Source organism: Hirundo rustica, chromosome 19 (assembly GCF_015227805.2).
Source record: "Hirundo rustica isolate bHirRus1 chromosome 19, bHirRus1.pri.v3, whole genome shotgun sequence".
Classification (NCBI taxonomy): Eukaryota; Metazoa; Chordata; class Aves; order Passeriformes; family Hirundinidae; genus Hirundo; species Hirundo rustica.
The window spans coordinates 5,129,395-5,147,332 of NC_053468.1; the positions used below are offsets into that span (position 1 = coordinate 5,129,395).

At 47.6% G+C, this 17,938-nt stretch overlaps 1 protein-coding gene across 2 annotated transcripts; it reads right to left on the reverse strand.

The window, feature by feature from the left end:
• Nucleotides 1-307: 307 nt before the first annotated feature.
• TMEM248 (transmembrane protein 248) lies at nt 308-16,430 on the reverse strand. 2 transcript variants are annotated; one of them, XM_040082624.2, is made up of 7 exons: nt 16,329-16,430; nt 7,914-8,088; nt 7,106-7,391; nt 5,471-5,621; nt 4,628-4,811; nt 4,014-4,157; nt 308-3,171 (listed from the first exon to the last, which is right to left on the reverse strand). In XM_040082624.2, the coding sequence occupies exons 2-7, from the start codon at nt 8,070-8,072 to the stop codon at nt 3,151-3,153; spliced, it is 945 nt and encodes a 314-aa protein (XP_039938558.1). In that variant the 5' UTR covers nt 8,073-8,088; nt 16,329-16,430; the 3' UTR covers nt 308-3,150. The 2 variants fall into 2 exon arrangements, with proteins under 2 accessions (XP_039938558.1, XP_039938559.1); XM_040082625.2 differs by lacking the exon at nt 16,329-16,430 and adding an exon at nt 9,715-9,969.
• Nucleotides 16,431-17,938: the final 1,508 nt, after the last annotated feature.

Genomic DNA, 17,938 nt, shown 5'->3' on the forward strand with positions numbered 1-17,938 from the left:
CAGCTGCTGAAGATCTGCCAGCGCAGCGCTGGGGCTCAGGAATCCAAATTCTGGTGACAGCAGAGATGTCCCAGCAGTTAAAACAGAAACAGGGCTGCTACCTTCAGCCACAGGTTGATTTTCTCCCTGCCAGGCAATTCATCACCAGCAAGGTTCTGATGAGTGCTGGAGGGAAAAAGAATTTACAACTCAAACTCAATTCCATTTTACTGCAGATTTTCCCGATTTCCTCCCGTGCTCCATATAATTTTGGTTGATTTATGAAACCTCTGCAGCCACCGGGCTGTGGAAATAAAGACAGGAAGGGTAAACTTCATAGTTTTTATTCTGCAAAGCAATATGCACATCTTACAAACACAAAAATTAATCTAGGAGAGAAATGTCATTTCCAAATCAGCTATTAACCATCATGCAACAAGACAAGTGAAATGTAAGAACAAAACGAAACAAAAACCAAAAAACAGCCATCTCGAACCCTACAATCACCTGCAGAGGGTTGAAACCGAGGCTCAGATTTTCTATGTAATGCCAAAGAAAACGCAAAAAAAAGAAAAAGGAAAAAAAGAAAAAAAAAAAGAAAATGGCAGCTTTCTAAGAACAAGAAAACACGTACAAATAGAATCAAAACTGATTCAAGTCATAGTTAAAAAGAAAAAAGAAAACAAAAAAAGGAAAGATCAATATGATCTGAACTTCAATATTAAGTTTTAACTCTTCTGTTTGGCTGCATTTAACTTTGTACATCGCCTGGGAACAATCCAATATTCCTCAGCATTCCAGCATTTTGGCCTGCCGGGACATCCTGCACCTCCCTGCTGCAATACAGGGGGCAAAAGGATCAACTAAGGCCAACAAAATTCCAACTCTCCAACGTTTTCCCTTCTGCATTTGTGGGTCACAATCTTTAATATTCCTGGGGGGGGTGCAGGAAGTGGGGGAGAAGTTGTCAAAGCAGGCTCTTTTCGTTCCCCAATGGTTTCCCCAACAGCCCAAATCCCAGCTGGGACGTTTGGAGTTGGAATTTGCTGAAGGAGAAAGGATTTGCTCTGCTCTCCTGAAGGAGTCAGGTGACGCTGGGTGGGTTTTTGGTATCTCCAGGATTTGCATCACCTCTCTCCCAATCCCATCTCCCATTCCCGCCTTTGGTCCCCACACCAAGCCGCCCTCGGAGGCAGCTCCTGGAGCGAGGATTGACACGGAAGGCTGGGCTTGTGTGAGTTAGGAACAGCTCGGGCTGGGATTTAGGAACAGCTCAGGAGAAGCTCTTGGCCTGTTTCACCTCCCTGCCTCATCCCAGGGAAGCAGCATCAGCCCACAGCAGCATCAGGAGAAAACCGGGAGCTTCTTTTTATCCCTAAACTTCAAACCAGGCCATCTCTAAAGCTTTGCCTCAACATTCCCTGGAGGAAAAACAAGTCAGGTAATCCCACCTAAGGAACTGAAATTGTAGGAGGAAACGTGTTCTGAAGGAAACTGTGACTGCTCCAACACCCTCAGGACTCGTGAGCTTACTGAAGTCCCAACACACACAGAACCAGGAGTCTGGAGGGAATAAACAGGGGATTTTATGCCAGCATCACCAAGACTATGAGATCCTCACTTGGCTTTTTTCTTCTGTGGAGTTTGGAGCTAAAGGAGGAGGAACAAAAAAGCCTGTGGGAATGAAGGAATGAATGAAGGAAGGAAGGAATGAAGGCAGAGCTGTCACACCACCTGATGAGAAAGCTGGGAGAAAAGATGAAAAGTCAATTAAGGCAACCAGTGAGATTTAAAAGCAGTGGTGGAAATGTCCGCAGGAAGAACCTGGCCCATGAAATTAAGGAGACTGCTCAAGGAACCAGGGAAAAAAAAAAAAACAGCAAAAGGCAGAATGGGGGAAGGAGAAATGCACAGAATCAAATCTCGGACTGAAGAATGGACACAGGGAACAGAAGGGGTTTCACTGGGTGGTTTCTTCGACCTTCCTCACAAGAGCTCCACCCTTGTGGCCATTCCCCCCTGAGTGGAGAGCAGTAAACGGCAATTTAATGAATTTAATGAATTTAATGAATTTAATGGGCCAGAGCTCAGCAGTGCCATTGGCAGCTGCCCCTCAGAGCTGCAGGCACAGTCCCAGAGTGAAGCTCAGTATCAGACTCTGGGATTTCTTTTCCTTTCACTCTTCGCGCTTGCCCAAGGCCGTGCAGAGCCCCAGCAGGCTGTTAACACAATACATCTTTTTATTAAGTTTCACTTTCTAGAAAGAAAAGAAAAAAAGAGAAAAAAAAGTTTACAGAAAGCTGCTCTGCAGCAGAGACACACAATCCTGGCTGGAGGGCTGGGGATGGGAGGCCAAGTGGAAAAGTTTTCCAGATAGTCTCTGTGCTGACTGGTTCTCTGGCAATTCAGCAAGCCAAATGAAATACCAAAAAAAAAAAAAACCCCAAACAAACAAAAAAAAAAACCAAAACAAAAAGTCAAACAGTTCTTTTCAGTAAGTAACAGTTTAAAATGGGACTTCACTTCTTATTGTTTTTTACTATGAATAAAAGCACAAGTTTGTCCTAAATACAGCACTATTAAAATGTGAATATGTACTTTTTTTTTTCTTCCAAAAGAGAGAGGAGAAAAAAAAAAAAATCTAAAACGTTGATATCTTTTCTTGCAAGCAAGGAGCAAATGGAATAAAGTATTAGGCCACACAAACACACATTGAATTCATGTTGTAGATTGGTGGCTTTGGAAATGCAGGATTATATCAAAGGTGCATACTTGGTTCAAACACACTGTACAGATCGGGCAAGAAAACCAAACATCTCTTGGTTGGTTTGAGACACTTGCAAAGGCATCTTCACCTGCCCAGGTGCAGCTAGACAAAACTCTCTGCCTCTGTGGAGCCTTTTCCCTGGAATTATCTACACCAACGTGGGGCTGTCCCCAGGGAGGGGCCGGAGGGCTCCGACCACGCCGCGGGGCGAGCGCGTCTCCTCGGAATTACTCTGGATATTCTGCTTTTATAAATATGTACAAATCAATTACAGGCACTTTGAAATGTCTTTGGTTGGAATAAACCAACGTTGCAAGGTAATGGATTCACAGAGTGTCAAGACCCAGGCTGGGTTCAGCAGGCAATGGTTTCGGTCGTTCCCGGGAGAAGGAGAGGGGAGGTTTTTATGCTTCTGACAAAGCAACCTGGAAAAAAAAAAACAACAACAACAACAAAGGCAGAGAAAATATTTAATTAAAGGCAAATCCTTAATCCTGTAACAGTGATATGATTTATCTCTGTGAGCTGGCAGGGCTGTCCTTGACTTTTCAAAGCAAGCTTGGAAAGTCTGACGTGGAAAGGAAATCTAAGCGGGTCTGAAGGAGTTCTGTACTTTGAAAAAATCAATAGAATGGAAATCCCAAACCACCCAAAATTAAAAAAAAAAAAAAGACCACAGAAACCACCCCAAACCAGCTCAAACTACAAAATATCATTAAGATCAGAAGGTGTCAACACCGGCTTCCTACTTCTCAATTAAATACATTCATATTTAATCCTTCAGGCAAACTGCAGATCCCCAAGGTAATACTGAACAATGACTCTTTCAACAGCTCTGTTACTGCTCTTGACTTAATTCTGATGAACAACCAATGACTCTTTCAACAGCTTTGTTTTTAACTTAATTCCGATGAACAACCCTTAGAACTATGTCCCACGTTTAACTCACAGTTTTCAGTCTGTTGTGGTAAGAGATAATGAATAATTAAAGATTTAATGCCACCTATTCATTGCTTCAGGCAAAACAGTTCAGCCATAACCGGAATTGTGGCAGAGGAGTCGCAGCCCAGCCCTTCCTGAGCTGCAATAATCCATTTCTGGAGGACAGGAATCTCATCTCGAGGATCTCTTGTGTGGATTTCATAACCCTCACCTGCACTGTCCACAATGAAACACCCAAGTCTCTCTGAGAAATTAAATCTCCCTTTCCACAGACAAGAAAACCCAGCCTGTCCTCCGCCCAACAGGAGCTTTTCTGTTTTCTCACCTTTTCAGAGCAGAACTCTGTGTTGCTTTGCCTCAGTTTGCTTGGTCTGCCTTTAATGACTGCATAGCAGAACATCGTAATCACCATCACGAAGAGGAAGTAACTGGTGTGCATGAGGTGCAGGTTTATTAGAGAGCGATCATCCTGCACACAGAAAAGCAAATTAAAACCATTTACAGACTTAACATTTGATATTAAAGCCATAATTACCAGATCAACCCAGAAATAACTTCATTAATCAACTTCCTCCTCTTTACACAGCAAGGGAATCGATTCCTAATCGTGGCACAAAATGTTTCTCGTGCTAAAAATCCGCGTTACGGGTATTTTCCCCAAATACTGGCAGAGGCTTTTGTGAAACGATTTCAGCCCGTAAATGGTGGTTTTTAAGAGCTGTGAGGCACGTGGATGAAAATCATCACACCCATTAGCGGGGAGCATTCTCAGCCCTCACACCACACAGTGAACTGCAGCAAACCCGACAGTTTTAGGAACCATATTGAGTGGAACCACACAACAAACCGGCAGCAAAACCGACAGTTTTAGGAACCGCATTCCGTGAAACCAGAGCTAAGCATTGCCCGAATACATCAGAGGAGCAGCCCAGCACTTACATCTGGAACTATAACAGTGAGTTTGGGATTTAGAGCGTGGTAGACTTTCCCAATTGCTCCCTTGTAACACCAGAAGGGGTTGTAATCCTGGGCGTATTTCGTGTTCGAGTCCCTGGCCGTGGTGAAGATCTTGTACCACAGAGTGGCATTGCTGTAGCTTTCAGGAACACAATGTGGTGGCTGACTGCAATGAATCAGAAATAATCAGCACCCTGAAATGCATTTTCCGTGTTCAACCAGGACAACTTTTCTTCTCAAAACATGGTTTTAGTTCGGGCCTTCCTAAGCAACGACAAAACCCCAAAGTTTACGTTAAAAACCCCCAAGAGCCACATGATTGCTACGCTAAAATTAGAATTTAACTGCATGTTGTTGCACTAAGCCAACATCCCACAGCTTAATTGGAAAAATACTGGTTTTCCTAAGGCTTCCCACAGCCTGGGGTTTTCCAGGTTGGACTGAACAGTGCCAGGAGCTCCAGAGAAGACAAATGGAAAATATTTTGGTGGAGGCAAAGGCAAAGCCTTTGCCTCGTGCTGATCTCTCAGCAGGGAAGAGGGTAAAAACCTCGGCGTCAAATCTCATCTCTGAAACTCAATTATGGGGTAAATTCCTTAAACTTCCACGGATTCTCTTGCTCCCAGTGAAGTTTAAATCACAGCTAACAGGCAGGCAAAAACCCCCTCAGAGACAGCAGAGCTTCTGAGACAAACATTTTACCGCGGGGGAAGGAAAGCAAGGACGCAATTCCCACCACGCACGAGCAGGAATTTTCACCAGGAGCTAAGGACTCAGAGGAATGAACGAGGCAGGAAGCAGCCCCTGGAGGAGAGCTGCACTTACACTGTGACCGGGAAAACGCTGCTGGCTGCTGTCACGGTCATGCAGGCGGTGAACACAACCTGCTCGCAGTGGCCGTGCAGGACACAGTCATCGGAATTCCAGGCAGCCGGCAGGGTGAAGGTGATGTTTATCTCCTCGTGGGATTCTCTGCCTTTGGAGAAAGAGACAAGGAAATCTGGGCTTCGGTTCACAAAAGTATCTGAGCAACAATTGCTGGGGTAAGGAGAACACAGAAGTGATTAGGGCAGGAAGCGTCACCCTTTGGAGTCATCCCGGATCTTTGCAGGCAACAAAGAGAGCGGAAAGAAAAGTTAAAACCCCAAACAAACCACGAAATCCCCCAGCTGCTGCTCCTTCTAATCCCTCCCAGCCCAGGGCTGGGGGCATCAGGCTGCTTTCAGAAATGAAAAATGCATTATAACTGAATTCATGCATGTTCACAGACCTTCATTAGAAAAGCCTTTCCCCAAAGCTCCCCTAAGACCTTTGTTCCACATCTGTTTTTTCTGATGCTCACTTTTCAAAGTGGAGATGTTTGTGCAGAGAAAAAGGTGTCAGCAGACACTGGGCTGCACATTAAGTCATGTATGATAACTCCACGTGGAGAAATTCAGACTGAAAATAAACCCAGGCTGCTGCAAATGGAACCGGCGTTTGGCAGCTCTCAAAACAGCAACAAAATAACAACGGAAAATACAGTAATGCACATTTGCAGCTATGGGCAGTGTCTCTCCACAGGTCCAAGACCTTCAGCATTATTGTAAAATGCAATTCTGGCTGAAAGCTAAAGTACAGTGAGGTCCTATTATCAATTTCTATTAATTCTCCACAAACTCCTGTCAAAACATCCTGGCAGCCAGCCAGAGAGCAGATTGGTCTCTGCACACCACAGAAACCATAATCATCTTATCTGGTGCTGTTTGTGATATTAAAGCTGATTCACTTCTGCGTTTCAGATAAACTACAATTTTTTTAGTCACCCTAATACTCTCTTACTGCATCCATGCCACATTTGAAATGTCAGCTGAGGACTTGACGGATCAAGACAAAACTGCAGAGAGTCACTGTTTGGAATTTTGCTGGCTTAAAAATGACCTTCCATTGTCATTAGGTTTAATCGTTTCAAACTGCCAAGCCCGATCTTGGCACACCTGCAGGTGCTTTTCCATTCTGAATGCAGGGAAAAGTTCTCCTAACAAACAAGTGAAGGTACAGGAATAAACTCACAACAGATCTGGGAACACATCTGTGCTCTGTGCAGAAGATTAATCTCACCCATAACAGGCTGGTAAATCTTTAATTGATTATATAGTTATTTAAATTACAGAAATATTTAGAATCATAGATTTGGGTTGGAGGGGACTCTAAACATGATTTTGTTTCCTGTCCCATGGCAGGGACACTTTCCACTCTCCCAGGCTGCTCCAAGCCCTGTCCAACCAGGCCTGGGACACTAACAGGGATGTGGCAGCTTCTGAGTACACACCACCCTCACAACAAAGACTTTCTTCCCAATGTTTAACCTAAACCTACTTATTTTCAGTTTGAAGCCAATCCCCTCCCCGTGAAAGGTCAGGAAAAAACCCCCTAAAGGCCAAACGTAACCCGAATTTTTAAAGGTCCGGCTTTGCCTACCTGAAAGCCCGATCTGGTGCCCAAAAACGGTGGAGCTGAGGTGTGTGACATTGCGGGAGTACCCCCCGAAAGGTCTCAGAGGGTCCAGGGTCAGCGTGATGGCGACGGAGATGTTGATGGGACCGGAGTCCTCCAGGGCCTGCGGGGACTGCGTGGAGGACCTGGCCTGCCCGCTGGTCACGGTGCTCTCGGGAGTCGTGGTGTCGTTGAGGAGGTGCTTTAAGGTTTCATTCTCAGATATGCAGAAGTCCAAATCGTTAAACCTCAGCAGGAAAGTATTCCAGTCCTTCAGACAAAGGGGGAGATTTCAAGGCCATGGGGGAGATCACGCATCGCCCGGTTCCAGGCCATTGAACAAAAATCACACGGCTCACAAAGCAACACAAACACCAGCAGGGCTGGCTCAGAAACAGGAAAATTGTTTGTACAAGTCAGATGGGTTCAGTCCCAGCTCCCTCCCCGGAGCTAGAAAGGAAACTTGCTCTGCTCTCACCACGCTCCGCGCCGAGCGCTTTCTGCAGAGGTTTCCCTCCTCACAGGACGGTGCCGAGGGAAGAAGCTCCCCAAAGCAGCTAAGTGACCCTAGATAACAAACTGAAAGGTTCCTAGCCACAGCAGGGAAGATCCAGGACAGACGATTTTGGCCTCGTCCTTGATATAAAACAAGAGTAACAAACACTCACCCCAACAGCCCTCCTGAAATTAAAACGCACACAATCCCCACACAACTCTGCGCTCTCTAGGACGTGTAAAAAAAAAAAATAATTTCAGGCGTGTTTTCCAAATGAACACCATTTTTTGCACGTACCTCTGTCATTTCTGGCGACTTGATCTCCTTGATTTTGAAGAAGTAGCCCAGAGTCAGGAAGGCGATGGCCATGGCGCTCACGCTGATCATAAAGACCACGAGCGGAGGGCGGCTGCTGATGTAAACCTTCAGGTTCTCCAACAGGTTTATGTAGAACATTATTCTGATTGTTCACCTGAGGGGAAAGAAGGTTCCAGCAGAGTCACCGGGCCGAGTGCTGCACGTGGGAGGGGTGCATCGCATCGCAACGCGCGGAATTCTGCCGGAGAGGAAGGGGATTGCGCACTAAAAGGAGATCCGGCTCCGTGGCTGCGCTGCTCACCGAGCGCACGGCGCGCGCCTGGAACGCTGCGGCCACCGGCGCAGGCTCCACATCGCCTTCCCAGGGCTCCAGGCTGCCGGCTGGGAAGGGATTTTATGGAATGAGAGCTTCCAGCACAGCCCAGCAGCGCTGATAAGCAATAAAGCCTGCTCTTGCCTTTCCCCGGGCAGGGTATCACCGCTCCATTTTAACGCCAGCGACGTCTGAATGCATCAAGTTACAAATCAAACTTCGCACATCCTTTGAAAACCCAGGCTGGAGCCTTAAGGATCCCCTCCTTAGCCCATCCCAAATGGCTCCATTTCCAAAGCTGGATCTGAGAAGCGGCCCTGCGTAACTTTAGGCTTTTGCACCAAGAATCCTATGGGCAGAAACACCCCAAAACTGCATTAAAGTGGAGGCTGGAAGACTCCTGGTCTTTATTTAATTCTTGCAGGATCTAGAACTTTTTGTTCTGTCTGTAAGCAAAGCCAGGACCTTACACGCTGAGGAAATGTCCCGAATCATTCATTTTTGCCCCAAATACAATCTTTTGATTGATTCCCCTCCTGAATTTTTACCTGCAGAGCAAAAAGACCCGAATTATTGGATCAGCCTCCCCACCTGCACTCCCAGGGAAAAGCAAACAGCCCGGTGTTAAAGGGCAGCCTTGTGACATCTCCTTCAGAAGCTCTGCAAGGTGGAACTCCCAGCCAACCTTTATCTTTGTCTTACCTAAAACCCTGGCTGAAAAGGCTTTTAACCCCAACTAAACCACCAAGGCAGGAGCTGCTCCTAGCAAGGTGCTGCTGACCTCCAAAATTCTGAGGGGAAGGCAGAGAGAATTCTGTACTGCAAGGGTTAAAGTTGGACCTGTCCATAGAGATCTGATAACATTTAATTAAGGCAGGTCTGGGTGATTCCCATCATCCTCATTTACAATCCAGGTGTAGCAGGGCTGAAAAGCGGCAGCTCTGAGGATGAGAGAGGCACAGGGCAAGGCAGGGAGGGATCTGATTTATTGATTTAAGAGAAAACCAAAGAAGGATAAAGGACAAAGCCCTTTTCAGAGCCCACAGAGTACAACGATCCCAACTTCCTTGTGTATACTCAGGATTTTACTGGCAGGAATGCTTCAGTTCCTGTTAACAGAAGAAATATTGACAGAACCTGCAAAAGTGTCCCAGAGAGGAGAAAATCCAGCTCAGGGAGAAGAGGCAGAGGTGCGGTGCCAACAGCACAACCTTGGGCTGCACCTGCTGAGTCCCCACTCGCTGTGCTGGCTGAAACCTGCTGAGACAGAGCTCTCCAGAGCTCAAGATCACATCCTGGCTTTATTATTCTGCACCACCAACCCCTTTCCATCCACCCTGCAAAGCCCAGGAAGCTTTTCTCAGCGAGAAGCGGGTGCTGCGAACATCTCTACGGACCCAGAGAGAAAAGCAGGGAGAGGAGAGGGAAGAGAGGGCGAGAAAAGGTGATGAGAAATGAGCACCTTACCAGAACCGTGTCCCAGAGCAGCTGTGGCACAGCCAGGCAGGCCAGGGAAGGGGGCAGGAGGCAGCAGGGACAGGGGAAGGGAGAGCTGGGGCTGGCAGGGATCATGCTGGGAATGATCCGCCCTCCTGCACGTTCTGCCTATCTTGTCCCTGGCAGCAAATTCCTTAAAAGAGCCCGAGTGAAAAACCCCCAAAGGCTCCACGCAGAAGCAAAATCCCAAACGCTCCTTCTGCAGGCGTGGGAGACGCACGTGGAGACGGGAAGGAGATCAAGAACCTAAAGCAAAAGCAGAGCTGTAGGCAGTGTCCCCTCCTGAATTTCCTTTAGGAAATAACACAGACGCAGAGTTTATCGCAGCTTTTAATCAGGGCTGAGTGTCACCCACAGCACATCCAGGGCTGGCATTCCTTTTTTAAAGGGGTTTCCAGCAGCTCCACTAGAATTTGTTTACCACGGGGTCTAAAACCAGCCATAAAAAAAATCCGGGATGCGCTGAAAATCCTGCACAGGGAAATACTCGGGCTAATATTTTTATGTAAGAGATCACCAGCTTTTAAGTGCCAGTTGTTTAATATGCTGCCATAACTCACTGGCTTTGAAAGCAATTAGAAAATGCCGTAAGCTGCAATTTCCGAGGAGTAATGTGCCTTTGGAGCATTTGGGAGGGAAAAGGGAACAACTCTGGATTTCAATACTGGAGCTGACATGAAAATAGCAATGGTGGAAGGCAGAAGGATGAATGTTTCCATGCTGCTGCCTGAAGGACTGCAGATTTCTTTAACCAAAGTACTGAAATAACTTTAATTATCATGGAATTTGTGATCTGGATCAGTGCATTACATCAAAATGTCTATGGATTTTCAGGGTTCCTTAACCTCCTCTCTGTTAGAATCATAATGCATCCCAATTCTTCTGCCAGCTCTTGCAACTAACTTCCTCTTCTGTGTAAATGAATAACTTCAAAAATACCATTTAAACTTTAATTTCTCCTTCACAGAGTTTAAAAAAAAAAAAAACAAACCAAAAACCACCAAAAACGAAAACAACAAACAAAACAACGCTTTTACCTCCTGGCAGGTCAGGCAAGCAAGATCAGATTTCACTTTTAACCAAATAAATAATTTAGTGAGTGGCTCTAATGACTGCCGCTGCCTCGCTCCACTCCAGCAAAGCCTTTTAATCCTTGGTGCAATAAAAATCTCCCCAGTCAGACTAAACAAGGAGCTCAAGAATGAAAACTGCCAGGCTGGAACATTGGCCAGCAGCTCCAAGGTAATTGCCGGGTAGTGAGGGATGTTCAGCAGGACTTAGAGCTGCTGGAACTCGCCAGGAAACCCTGGAGATGTTGAGCTCTTAAATCAGCATCTACAAACCCAGGCAGGGAAAAAGATTAAAACGGTAAAGGGTGGAAATACAACAGTTTAATCTGTCAGAGTGCCAGAGCAACACGGAATTGAGCAGCCAACTAAAAAGCGAGAAAATGTTCTACAATTTGGGGGAGTTCTCCTCCAAAAGAGCTCCTGACAGCAACCTCAAAGGAGTAACATTGTGAATTTCCTCTTTATTTGTGTATGAAAGAGTGTGGAAGAGGAAGCTGCTGAAATAGACTGATGAGTTGTTCAAGGCTAAATTACAAACAAGGAAAATCTTGAAATCTGTTGCAAAGACCAAAAAAAGTCGATGCAATGAGTCACAGCTAAAGTATTAAATTCCCATTTTGAGGCTTAATATCAAAGGAGCCGAATTCTTAAGAACAATAAAAAACCCATATGCTGTACTAAAGCAGGTATTGAAAGCAAAATTGCAGTTACCAAAGTGAAAGAAAAACAAAACAAAACAAAACAAAACCCAGCCAAACATGAATTTTAAAGAGATCAAAGCCGTTTGACATCTTTGTCAATAATATCAACTACCACCCTGTCACTAGAAAGCTTAAAATGATGGAATTTCCTCACAGATATTTCCTCTTCTTGTTGTGCAGGTAAGGTAATCACTCTAGAGGAGGGTTTCAAACGCAAAACCACCACCGAAATATCCTAAGGAGGAAAATTGGGTGGAGGAGAAGGGCAGGAGGCAGCACTTCTCCTCTAGGATCTCACAAGTTTTTCAATTCTCAGCCCCTCATTGCACAGAACAGTGTTTAAATTGAGCTGTGCAGCTCAAAAAAACCCAAATCAATTACATTTTCAAAGGTGCCCCACTACCAGGAGTGCAAAGGGGTTAGGAAATGGGTCAGCTCAGGGTTAACCACTCTGAAAATGAAGCTGTGTGCCAAAGGAATATTTACAAACACAAATCAAGCGAACCGTGGGAAAGCAGCCATAAATGAACGCACACAAAGCAGCGGTGTTCACCTCCAAGTGCCCCTCCTTTAACAACAATAAACAGCATCAGGTACCAAAATCACCTTTCATTTGGACTTTTTTCTCCGCAAATTTGATCTCTAAGAGTGAAAATAAAGCAAAATAAGGACCAGAGCTGTGTGAGCAGGGGCTGGTGCTGGGGCTGGTGCTGTCCAACATCTCTGAGGGTGACAGGGACACGGGGGCAGGCTTGGCAGTGACACCAAGCTGTGGGAAGGGATCTGGACAGGCTCTCGAGGTGGCTCCGGGACAACTTGACGAGCTTCAAGACCAAGGGTAAGGAAGAGTAACTTCAGCATCCTGACATCTGGGGAAAAGACAGGCCTGAGGATCTGCAGCAGCTTCAGATCGTCTTTTTAGGGAGCGTGGGATGAAATTGCACAGCCTAAAACCTTCCCCAGCAGCAGCAGGGCCTGCAGGAAGGAGGAATTCATCCTGGAGGGATCCTCCAGGGCACAGCACCACCTCTGTCCAGCTGAGCCTCTCCCCCTCCTCCCGGCCTCCAGCGCGAACAAAATAAACCCAAAGCAACAACAACCTCCTAGGAAATGCCGGCACGTTTCTCCACAGCACGCAGGGAGGGAATCAGGGTGTGTGGAGGAGGAAGCTTCAGGAAAACATCACCTCGGGTCCTTGAATGCAACCAAACATAACCCCAAGATCAGCAGCTGGAGGTGCACAAGCTCCAGTGGGGGATAACGGGAAATCTCAATCACACAGTGCCTTATCAGTTTGCTGAGCTATTTCATCCACAAATATGTTTACTGATAAAAAACTCCGCATTTTCCTGGAGCCTGGAAGCTGGAGATGGCAGGAAAATGGATTTGCATACACGCAAAGAGGACACTGCACCTGGAAATGTGGAAAAGGACATCCCTCCCTCCCGGCATCCCGATACAGGATCGGGATGCAGAATATGAACAAAAACCAGGGACTTGCACCAATGGAAAGATGCAAATGCTTCATACTTGCATGAAATGTTTCTTTCCACCTCTCAGAACACTTTTCAAAGCCTAATTAATCATTTCAACATCCCCAAGAGGGGCACGAACAGCAAACATTTCAGGTCTGCCCGTGAAACGAAGCCGAGGAAGGGAAGCAATTTGGTGAGTGACAGAAAATTTTAAAAGACCAAATTGAGACTGAATTTCACACCCCCAAATTCCTGACTTCAACTGTGTATAAAGACAGAAAACTTTAAATAAAAGGTCGATGAAGTAAAAAAATAAAAAGGAAAAAACAAACATTACTCAATCTGTGTGTGACAGCCCTTCCCTACAGATTTGTGTTGTTCAAAAAGTCTGGTGGATTCACCACAAGCACCTGAACTTTGTGCCAGCTGATACTCTGGGGACAGCAAAGCTGATCTCCATTTCCCACTGGAAGAAAAATTCGTGCAGAAACAGACAAGTGCAAACTAATTCCAAGTATTTTTTAGTATGCTCCGAGTTCTTAAAAATGATGAATGAGAAAAGGGAAGGAAAGTTAAAAGTCAGGAAGGAGAAATAGAGTGAGGAAGCTTTTTTCCCCTGGTTCAATGAACCCCGAATTCTGACTTTTGTTAGACGTGAAAAATGTAATTTAAAACATACTCAGCTGTAAAATTAAAATGAACTCAACCTCTGGTTGAAAATCAGACATTTTGGTGCCAAACCCGGAGCAGGCATCTCTGTCTGCCAAGAGCCTGTGCCATGGGAATGAATCCACTTCCATCTAAAAGAGCTCATGGGCATTTTTAAACCTTCCAGCTTTTCCAAGTCCAAGTCATCACTTCCAACGTGAGTTACCACAACCCAAATCACCCAGACTGCAATAAAACACACAGTATTAGATGAAGGACTTTGAATTTGTATTAAAAATGCTATTCTGGTTACTGCTGCTTGGCAGGAGAAGCTGGGAGAGGAAAGGAAAAGTAAAATGATTCCATTTTACAGGATCCTCAAAGATCCATGAGAAATCAAATTCTGTGTACACTGAACTGACAGCAGCCAGAAATGCAGGATGGCTTTAATCAAGGAGTGTGAAAACTCTCATCAGCAACTGTTTAATAATCAGAAACTGGCTGAGTGACCGGTTCAAGGTTAATTGTTGACTTCATTAAAGCTACTCATTAAGGAATGTGGGACCCAATTCAGCAGTGAAAGTGCAGAGAAATGCCAGGAAAAGGCTCTTCAGTCCGTAATGAGAACTGTGAGGAGACAGGGATGCAGACAGATACACAGCCTGAATCACAAGCAGAAAAATGACTGACAGGCTGAGGAAACAGTGAATTCAGAGTTCGGGTGTGGAAAGAAGGGGGAGAAGCAGCAAAACGGCCAGCGGCCACTGATGGAAACACGAACGACAGCAAAACCAGCTGAAATGAGGGAGCTGGGCAGCAGCTGAGATATCAAAGTTATGGCTGGAACATTTTCACGTCTGTGTGCTGCATCCCCGCTGCTCAGAGGGAGCAGGACCTCAACTTGCTCAGCCCCAACTGCGTGAGTTCACTCTCCACTTTACAGATTAACAAACCCCCAAACGCCAGGACACACACGAGTTTTCATCCTAAACAAAACCTGGGAGCCCCGAGCCCTGGGAACCAGCTTTATTCACAGGTCAGGCCGGTCTCAGAAAGGGAATGAATTCCCACCCAGCCATGCTTTGGGAAAGGGCAGGTTTGGGAAAAGCAACACAATTCTGACACCAGCGAGTTTCATTAATAATTTAGGGCTCAACTGATAAAACATTTCTACAAAACCTGTGATGTTATTAAATCCAATTAAATTATTCAATTTAAAAGATTATCCCAGCTGCCAGCTCAGCAGGACCAGCTCGGGGGGTGCTCCAGGAGGGTGCTGGATGTGCCAGGCTCTGTCCCTGCTGTCCCCGGCTCACAAAGGACACCCAGCTCTGTCTGTCCCCTGCCCTCGGCTGGGCACTCTCAGAGCACAGGGGCTATTTTGTTTTTATCAGGTGCCCTTTCAAGCTCTTGTCTTTCAAGTGGAAAAGAAGAGTCACATTCCACCGGAGCCACTCCTCAAATCACGGCAGGTAACAAAGCTACCCAGGGCTTAATCCTCTCTGATGGCACTCGGGCCGGGCTCAGGGAGCGCTTTTCAGCCACAATTCAGTATTATCTGCCACAAAAGTTGTCTGTGTGCTGTGCACACCTGCTGGGCAGGAGCTGGAGCGCGGCCATCAGCTGATTATTCCCAGGGAACCGGGCAAAGGCAGGGAAGGGACAAAACTCACCCGCTGAAACCCGAACCGCTGCGTCCTGCCCAAGGCACAAGGCTTGACCGGGGAGTGTTTCCTGAAACTCAGCCCTCAGGAAAACGCAATAATCATCTACCACGACAGGTAAATGTTTTTGCATTCACACATCAGGCCCGGCTTTTCTTCCCCACCGCGTTCTTCCAGCGGCCAAACTTGGGGGAAGTTCAGCGAGGATGTGGAGAGCAAACCTCGGTGAATCCTTATCTACGCTCCAGGTTTGTCTACCGGCGCAAATTTACCCGGATAGTTCCACCTCTAGAGCTAATCCTGTAAATAAATCTCCCCAGAGACAAACCCTTACAAAGCAAACAAAGGGGAAAAGGGGAAAAAAAAAAAAAAAAGAAAAAAAGTCGCGGCTGTGCTGTAATATATTTTTTCCCAGGGTGATTCCGATCCACGGTTTGGATGTAACGGCAGGGATGGAGCAGCCATGTTCTAGGCATGATGCACCAGGAATTTTATTATTAAAACCGTCATGAGAGCATTAGTCAAGTTAAACCCCCCTCCAAAAAAAAAAAAAAAAAAGTGAAAGAGAGTGAAATATGGGTGTATAGAAAACTGGGGGGGGGGGGGAAATTCCCCAAACAACCACACAAGAAAAGCCCAACGCAGGAAATCACTGTCCGGAGGCTCTTTCGAAACACAACTATTTTTAGTGCTACAGAAATTACTCTTTTTCACTATTGTGTCGGGTTTTTTTTCTTCCCGCGACGACGCCACGCACACAAACTTCAAGCCGACGACCTCCCCCCAAATGATTTTGTTACGTAAACAATAAAAATAAGCCGTCCTACAACCCTCCCCCCCCGCGCAGCAGAGCCGAACCCAAGCGGGACGCGGGGCTCGGGGGGCACAGCGCAGCGACGCCGCGGCCCGAGGCTCCCCGGGGGCTCTCCCGGTGCTCCCCCAGCTCCCCCCAGCCCCGGAGCGGCCTGACGGTGACCGCATCCCCCGGCAGGCCGGGCCGCAGAGCCGCCCCCGCGCCCTCCTTACCGGCGTCCGCGGCGGGGCTCAGGCCCCCGCGCCGGGCGGGGCTCAGGGGCGGCGGCGCTGCCGTGCGGGCGGGCTCTGCACCATGGTCCTGCCCTGCCGGGGCCGCGGGCACGGGCGGACGGGCAGCGGGGGGGGAGAGGCCGCTCCCCGGGCAGCCCCGGGCCGGACACACGGACAGGCCCCGGCACCGGGCCCCGCCTCCGCCGCCGCTTCCGGGCCGCAGCCCTGACCCCTCACCCGCCGACGGTGGCGCGGGGGGGACAAGATTGAGGCGGGGCCGGCAGCGCGGGAGGGGCCGGCAGCGGTACCGGGAACGGATCCGGGAATGGATCCGGGAATGAAACCGGGAATGGGATCGGGAACAGCTCCGGGAATGGGTCCGGGAACACTCCGGGAATGGGATCGGGAACAGCTCCGGGAATGGGACCGGGAACGGCACCGGGAATGGGTCCGGGAATGGGACCGGGAACGGCACCGGGAACGGGTCCGGGAATGGGACCGGGAACAGCTCCGGGAATAGCTCCGGAAATGGGACCGGGAACAGCACCGGGAATGGGTCCGGGAACAGCTCCGGGAATGGGACCGGGAACAGCACCGGGAATGGGACCGGGAACAGCTCCGGGAATGGGACCGGGAACAGCTCCGGGAATGGGACCGGGAACGGCACCGGGAATGGGTCCGGGAACAGCTCCGGGAACGGGACCGGGAACAGCACCGGGAATGGGACCGGGAACAGCACCGGGAATAGCTCCGGGAATGGGTCCGGGAACAGCTCCGGGAACGGGACCGGGAGTGGCACCGGGATCGGGCCTGGGCGCTCATCGCCTTCTCTCCCCGCCTTTCCCTTTTCCTCTAAAAACTATCCCCAAACATCTTTTTTGTTATGTTTCCTGAAAGTGCTCAATACCTGAAAGTGTCTGGGGTTAAATCCTTGAGGCAAGCAAACCTTCGTGTACATTTGTCGTGATGAATATAATAATAACGACGTCGTTGTTAGATGATGCGTTATTACATAGTGTTGTCTATTATTAATAATTAGTATTATTAATGGTAATACCATTATTATGTTTCCCATGAGGGTAATGCTTACTGTCCCCGGCAGCTGGACAAGCTGGGAGAAAACCTTCCCTAAATATTGGGTGAAAAGTATTCCCTAGAAATGCTTTTGGAAGGTAAAACTCCAGCATTCCCATGAGGATCAGAAAGGTCAGAAACCCCCGTGGCCCCCAAAACGACAGCACTGAATTAACGAGCGACGGCCACAATTAACGACTCCAGCATTCCCTATAAAATATCTTCCTTACCAAAGGAAATAAACGCAGGAAGGATCGCGAGGAAGGAATTTACAATTACACATCCAATCCCGGGAGCCGCAGCCTTTGCTTTCAGTGCCACTGAGCTGAGAGCGGGGAAAATAAAGCCAATTTCTGCCACGGCCACTGTCGGAACAGCACAACACCTGCATTTTAAATCGCTTGAAGGGGTGATATTTCGATTAAAGTCTCTGCTTCGCTGTTTAGTGCAGTTCTGGGGTCTCACCCGACCTTTGTGAGCGCCTCCGTGCTCCGGCCCTGCTCGGGAAAATCCACTTTTCCTAATGAATTGACCCA

Coding starts and splice junctions, on each gene's coding strand:
- TMEM248 (XM_040082624.2), bottom strand. CDS start 8,072: ATGTTCTACATAAACCTGTTGGAGAACCTGAAGGTTTACATCAGCAGC. Junction 4,158..4,627: donor TCACTGTTATAGTTCCAGAT/GTAAGTGCTGGG, acceptor TTCTGTGTGCAG/GATGATCGCTCTCTAATAAA. Junction 3,172..4,013: donor CAGAGTTCTGCTCTGAAAAG/GTGAGAAAACAG, acceptor TTTTTTTTCCAG/GTTGCTTTGTCAGAAGCATA.